The sequence below is a fragment of the Parus major genome, chromosome 14, assembly GCF_001522545.3.
Source record: "Parus major isolate Abel chromosome 14, Parus_major1.1, whole genome shotgun sequence".
Lineage (NCBI taxonomy): Eukaryota > Metazoa > Chordata > Aves > Passeriformes > Paridae > Parus > Parus major.
The window spans coordinates 15879762-15887155 of NC_031783.1; the positions used below are offsets into that span (position 1 = coordinate 15879762).

Consider the following 7394-nt stretch of genomic DNA (forward strand, 5'->3'; position numbering starts at 1 on the left):
GGGGGGCTCAGCCGGGCAGAGATGAGGGGGACACGGAGGGAGCAGGGGAGCTGTGCCCCAGGAGATGGGGGGCTCAGCCGGGCACTGCCCCTGCCGCCTCTCGGGTACCTGTGCCATTGACACGCTCCCCAATTCGGCATCTCGGTTGCCGTGGCAACTCCAGGCTGCCATTCTCTGATGGGATCAGCTCTGGGTTAGTCACCAGCGGTACACCTGCGTTGGTATGGCAACCCGGCGCCGCGCTCATCCGGCCGCTGTTGCGGTGCTGCGGACAGACAGACGGACGGCTCCAAGCAGCGCTGGGAGGAGGGCTGGCCCTGCTGAGGGGCACCGAGACACCCCCAAACCCCAGCTGCCTCCTGTTCCCTGGCTGCGCTGGGATCCGGGGCTGCCCCCACTCCAGCTGTAGCGTCCTGGGCTCCCGCATCCTGCACGGCCTGGGGGATGATGGCAAGAAACTCAGCAGGGATGTGTCCTTGAAATCCCAAACTGCCCCTCAAGAGTGTTCTGCGTGGACAGTGAACGGCTGTGGAAACTCTGGGAAGAGGCAAAGCTCCTTGTCTTGGAGAGGGAAACCAAAGGTACAGGCAGCCATTAATTTGGGTTTATAAGCCCTGCAAAAAGCAGAACACAAGTCACATGCAGAGGGGGGTGCTTCACCCTCGTCTCCTAGCCATCATTCCAGATTCCTAATCATTAAACTCTTCCAGTGAGTTTCCTAGGGATGGTTTGTTTTCCTTTGGCCCCCAGTCTGCACTGGCACCCGCTTTTCTGAAAGGGCTTTATAATTTGCGTTTAGTGTTTTTTAACAGACATATGTGAGCTGTTTGAATTAGAGCAATGTGAATCTATTAGGCAGCGACAGATGCAAGTTTTGTGTCTCTTATTAGAAGGGATTGGCTTCTGAGGTTTAGTGATGTGCAAAGGATTGGACTTTGGAGAGATTAAAATTATTTTCAGCGTTAAGCACAATATTTCTGAGCTAATGCACTCACTCTTGAATATAGATTCACAGACCAAAAAGATTATAAAACATTAAACCTATGTAAATTCAGCTGTAAATTTATGTTTGAACAAATTCAACAAGAGATTTGACTCAGGGGCTTATAGCAAATGGGTTCTGCTTTTAATGCGTACTGTGGGCTCAGTTGCAATGCCGCTCTCCCCTTGAAAGTCCCACGCCTGCTGAATTACTGGCAGGTCACAGCTGACAGCTCAAGCAATTATACTGGAATGTGTTAATAATAAAAAGGAAAAGGATTCATGTTTGTCTTTTCAGAAGACAAAAGCAGCTGTTTGCTCCACCCCAAGGAGCAGTAAAGAGGAGCTCTGTGGGCAGGTGACACTTGCAGCACCTGGCCGTTTCCTCTTTCCATGGCAGCCGTGCAAATCCTTGTCCTCCTCTGTGATTCCCCAAACCCTGGGAGTTGCTATGAACTTTTTTCTGTTGTTGAGAACATGAAAATACAGTTAACAAAGACGCCTTTTGAGTGGGATTGCAGGAAACCTGCAACATCGTGAACAAGCTGCCTACACAGAGATAAATGACAGCTGTGACTGAAGGAATAAACAAGATAATCTGGATTTAAATAAACCACAAGGGGATTTTGGCAACATGCAAATTCACAAATTTATAAAATGTATCCTTTGAAAATAAAGAGCTTGTTTGAAGCCAGCAGTTAAGAACAATTACTACAGCACATTTTCCCAATGACAGCTTAGAGCTGGCCTCTGCTCCCAGGCAGGGCAGGCGGGATCCAGCTGTCCTGCCTGCCACACACAGTGGCCGGGGCCTGCCATGCACAGAGCAGGAACCTGAAGGAGTGACAGCAGCCGGCCCCTGTGCAGCTCAGGGCTGCTGGGGGCTCACAGAGCAGTCTGGCCCTCCTCAGCCTCTGGGCACAGCACTGGGGAATGAACAGGAAGGAGAGAAACATCAAAAGCCCCAGCAAGTACTCGATAATATATATTGTATCATCTGCTTGGAGGAGGAGGTAATTCCTGTGCCAAGGCCAGCAATGGCAGTTCAGTTTTCACACTGTACTGTGTAGTGATGCTGCACCAACAAGCACAAGGGGATGATGCCCCTCCCTTCAGGGAGCAGGGGGTTTGTTCATGCCTGTGTCAGCGGAGCTCCTGCCAGGGGATTGTGGTCATTGCTCCCCTTTTTCAGGTGAGCAGTGATGGAGAGGGAAAAGGTGCAGGTGGGGATTCAGCAGTGGCAGAGCCACAAGCAGACATGTCCCATTGCAACCCTTCACCCCCTGCAGTGCCCTGTGGAGGCTCGAGGGGTGCAGTCACCACTCAGCCGTGCATCTTCAGCAACCAGGCTGGCCTCAAAGGGACACAAACACTGCAGGGAAGGCCAAGGTGTGCTCCAGAGGGAGCAAAGCCCTAGCCCCACGCTGCAAACCGCTCTGCATCTGCCACTGCAGGAGAGCGAAGCGGAGCGTTGCTCTGCCTGCACACACAGAGCTGGTTAGAATTCTGTCGGCACACACGCAATTAGGGCAGAGCACATGGCAGCAGCTCTGTGAAGGTTAACTGCTCTGAGGAGCATTCCTGCCGTGCCAGAGGCTCGGTTGCTCCAGCTTTAACACCCTTGTTATTCCCAGCAGCAGGAGCCGGCTGTGCTGCGTGCCACGCTGTTTGGCAGCAGTTATCACACGCCACCGGCTGCACACAGGGCACCTGACCCTAGGGCTGCAGGCTCAAGCTTTCTTCACCTGAGCAGTGTAGCTCAGTGCCTGCCCCAGCAGGGCAGCACATGGGGAGGAACTCTGAAACACAGCAGAGTTTGGGGTAAAGCCTTTCTGTATGTTTGTCCCAGAGCCATAGTCGTTCCAGGCTCTGCAGGGCCAGGGTGTCTTGAGGACACACTGTGGCTTCCAGCTTTTCCTAAATGCCAAACTACCACATTGCTTAATACTGTACAGCAAAAGCTGAGTCTGCTTCTCCTCCTCTTTTCCTTGATCAGTGCTTCCCCATTTTCTCTCCTCAGGGCCAGCCCATCCATCCATTTGTCTTTATTGTGCATGGAGTTGAACACAGTCCTTAAATGTGGCAACATTTCCAGATTATTAGCTCTGCAATTTCTTGGCTCCTGTTTATTGTGGTAACATCATCTGAAGGGGAAGTTGTAATTAACATGTTTGTTCATGATTCTTTTATAAATCCCCAATGTGTTTGTTCTATACAAACCAAACCAAATGGGGATGCCCCCTGGGGCATGGGGAACAGACACCATGGTGGCTCTTGCTGCAGGTGGGTCCATCCCATCCTCCCCTAGCAGCTGATAGCATGGGCTGTGAGAGTGGGCATGGAGCAGCACTGCTGCTGGCAGCCCCTCCCAATCCTCCACCCCTGCAGTACAGCAGTGGGCACCCAAGGGCTCACCTCTGATCATACTGTGGGTCTTGCTGTGATGTGCATAGCCAGAAAATCTGCTTCCTTCCCACAGGGCTGTTAAATTCAGGTACTGGATTCCCCAGGGAAGCTGGTCTGTAATTCTGCAGCATCTGCAGTCCCCAAGTGCTCCTATCCCTCTTAATTTGTTCAGGGTTTTCTTAAAGGAATAAATACCTCAGGATGCATCGTTCTGACTAATCCTTGCTCCCTTTGTGTCGCTGCTGCTCGGGCGGCTGATGCAAGGCAAGCATGAAGCACCAGAGTGCTCTGGGAAGAAGACAGGCTTGCAGGCACCTTGCCTTTGGGAAGGCAGCTCCAGCAGGACCTGATGCCAGAGGAATGGCCTTCCCTATAGAGCATGCTGGCCCTGAGACAGGGAGTCCTGCAGCCCTGCAGGCTGCATTGCTGCTACTTAGACAGACACTCTTCAACAGGAAAGGTTCTGCAACAGGACTGGGACAGCCACAGGAACGCCAGCCTCTTCACCCCAAATGCTGAGGACACTGGCAGCCCTGTGGCAGCACCAAATCCAGCCTCACTCTGGCCTTGGCAGGAGACCTCTCATCACCCCCAGAAGCACCTGAGCAGAACAAGCCTGGTGGGCTGTGTGGCACCAGCAGTGAATACACAAATTACAGGGCTGTTAAAGGCAGTTGATGCCTTTAGCAGTCAAATCCGAGGTGACACTGACAGGCACATCCAGCGGGCTGTGCCTCTCATCTGCTTGTGCTCCAGGCTTCAGCTACGTTATTCCTGCAGTGGGTCTTCCTGGGGCCCAGCAGTTTGACGTCAGCATTGCTGTGCCTGTCGCTGCCCAAGGTGCTCTCACAGAGCCATTTCAAGCCTATTCACGTTATTTCCTCACCATATGTTTGCACTAAAAATAGTTGCAATACAAAGGGATAATCCTGCAAGGCCATGGGCATTGCCATCCTCCTGTCTGACAGAGGAGATCTCTGCAGTGCTGCGAGCGCTTCCCCAGGACAGCGACCCTGTTCCTCCTCCCTGGCACTGTGGCTGTGTGTGGGCAGCAGGCAGGTGTGGCACAGCCTCCAGCCCCAGCACAACACGTGTGACGAGGCTGTGACGCTCTTGCAGGGGACATCTCGTGGGTCCCTTCTTATTCAGCTTATTCTGTGATTTTGTGATCACTTAAAACCCTCTGGCTGGCTGTGATAATCTTTAACTGGTGGCACTGGGACAAGAATTTACCTCTTCATTTTCTTAGACATAACTGCTATCTCACTGCAGTTTCATTTTACAGTATGGTAATACGCTATCCAGGAAAATCTTGCTACATCCTAATTTATCCAGTAGGCAAATTCCTTTTGGCTAATAAAAGTGCTTGCACAGGAAGCTCAAAACCCAGCAGCAATTAATTATTGACAGAGCATGTGAATTAGAGATAAAAGAAAAGTCATTCTTTCTCACACACAAGATAGTAAATAAATTTAATTATTGTACTAGAAGCAAGGGATCTTATTCTGTATTAAGTTTTATTAGCTGAGACATTTAAAAGCATGTCATCATAACAAAAAGGTCCTGTGTAATCCGAGCTGCGCCGCTCCGTACACGGCTCTGGAGTGAAAAGGCTTAATTGAGCAAATGGGAGCAGATGGCTTCTGAACAGGCAGGTATTGTGCAGGTTTAGTGTCAATTAGCTTTGGGCTACATCCGCCTATGGCAGATTGCATAATGTGTCACCAAGGCTGACTTTACATTTTGGGTGCCCTCCATGGCCATGGAGAAGAAACAAAGCCAGAAAGACTTGTCTGAGGGTCCCACAGGAGTGACAGCATCCCTCCTCCTGCATGTCCCACCGACACCTGCACAAGGTGCCCACCCCTGCCTGGCCCTCGCTAACCCCCTGCTCTGCTTCTGCACAGGAACGTGATGCCCAAGACGCTGGATGGGCAGATCACCATGGAGAAGACCCCCAGCTACTTTGTGACCAATGAGGCCCCCAGGCGCATTCACTCCATGGCCAAGGACACGAAGCTGATCGTGGTGGTGCGGAACCCGGTCACCCGGGCTATCTCTGACTACACACAGACTCTCTCCAAAAAGCCAGAGATCCCCACCTTTGAGGTGCTGGCCTTCAAGAACAGGACTCTGGGGCTGATTGATGCCTCCTGGAGCGCTATCCGCATTGGGATTTATGCCCTGCACTTGGAAAACTGGCTTCAGTACTTCCCCCTGTCCCAGATCCTGTTTGTCAGTGGTGAGAGGCTCATCACTGACCCAGCTGGGGAAATGGCCAAGGTCCAGGACTTCTTAGGCCTCAAGAGGATTGTGACAGAGAAGCATTTTTATTTTAATAAAACGAAGGGGTTTCCCTGTCTAAAGAAGCCAGAGGACAGCAGTGCTCCCCGGTGTTTGGGCAAGTCCAAGGGTCGAACTCACCCCAAAATAGACCCAGACGTCATCCACAGACTGCGGAAGTTTTACAAACCCTTCAATGTCATGTTTTACCAAATGACAGGCCAAGATTTCCAGTGGGAGCAGGAAGAAAATGATAAGTAGAACCACAAAATCAGGAAAAAATCTTTTTTGTTTTTGGGATGTGAATCATCATTTCAGACCCAAAACTCTCTTGGGGCTAGAGCATCTGCCCTGAGCGTAACAGGTTCTTGTGTTGTCAGGGCTGCAGCAGAAGTCACCCCACATGTCCAGTTCAGGAACTCTAGTGGCCTGTCACCTCGGGCTGCTCTCCCCACGGTGCCACTGGGGGTCAGGGGCAGGTGGGAGGAGGAGGAGGAGGGGAAGCAGGGATCCTCAGGGTGATGGGGCACTTTGTGTCGCCGTTTCGCTGCCGGTGTCCCCCTTGCAGCCAGGCAGGCAGGACCAGACCTCATGCCGTGGCAAGCTGGGCAAGAGGGTGGCTCCCAAAACCCAGCACTGGGACCAGCCCATAGATTTGATTTCTCCTGCCCTGCACTTTAGTTTTGCCCAAACAGCAGCATCTGATCTGGTAAATTCAGGCCTTGTGCACTCATTTGCACACTGGTCTTTGTGTGTGGAAGGAATAAAGCCAGTTATGCTGCAAAGGAACTATGTACAGGAACTTCATTTGCACCAAACGTTTCAATTACTTCTTGCACTAAAACTAGAATTTACCAAGTGCCACAGACACCTGGCCTCAGTTCTCCTCTGGCTGACGGGTGCCCCTCCACTGTTGGAAGAGAGTAGTTCCTTCTTTGCTGAGATGCTCAGTGAGATTGGGCACTGGGGTCCCCCCAGGCCTCCACCCTCCTGGAAGCTGAAAGAACATCCCCAGGCTCCCCAGGAGCCAGCCAGGCTCCCAGTGCCCAGCCAGGATGCCAAGGCACGGAGTGGTGCCACACGTGTCCAGGCAGCACCTCCTGGCCAGGCTGTGCCATGCCCTGCTCCACGCTTTGGAGCCAGGTGGTGCCAGTGGGGACTGACGGGGTGGCTGCAGGGGGGACACCTGGGGACACTCAGGACCCCTGGCACTGCCATTCATTTGCATCTTGAAAACGCAATCCCTGCTGCTTGCTGTGGGCAGCTGGGGTCGCAGAACAGGGAAGCAGCCTTCATCTTACTTCAGAATTAAAAAAAACCCAATTAATTCCCAGGGCAAGCGCTGCTCAGCGCACAAAACCTGTGCATTTCTAGTGGAAATGACCAAGTCACCCAAATCTGCAAATCCTGGCAGAAACTATAGAATAAACTTACACCCCTACTCGATCCCCCAGTGTCATGAGAGCTGTTTGCTGGGCCCAGCAGACAACAAGAGCAGCTCTTGCACACAACTGCACAGTTCCACCTCCAGTGCTGCAGGAAACTAGGCAGAGGGGAAGCAAAGGTGAAATGCAGAGCTGCTGAAACAATCCCTCACATGGTGATTTCTGAGGGCACTTGGATACTGCTGGCAGCTCTCTTTGCTCTGATGAGGGCTGATAGTACCTCCAGCTTGGGGTGTAGCCACATGAGAGCCCCCTCCCATTGGGCAGGTCCCAGCAGAG

The 7394-nt window shown here is 52.2% G+C and overlaps 1 protein-coding gene across 1 annotated transcript in view; it reads left to right on the plus strand.

Annotated features, from left to right (window-relative positions):
• LOC107210994 (heparan sulfate glucosamine 3-O-sulfotransferase 4-like) overlaps positions 1 to 6459 on the plus strand; it is a 53048-nt gene extending 46589 nt beyond the window's left edge. The window contains exon 2 of the mRNA XM_015642411.2: positions 5295 to 6459. Within this exon, the coding sequence (XP_015497897.2) occupies positions 5295 to 5931 (637 nt within the window). The 3' untranslated portion in view covers positions 5932 to 6459. The remainder of the gene's footprint in view (positions 1 to 5294) is intronic.
• Positions 6460 to 7394: the final 935 nt, after the last annotated feature.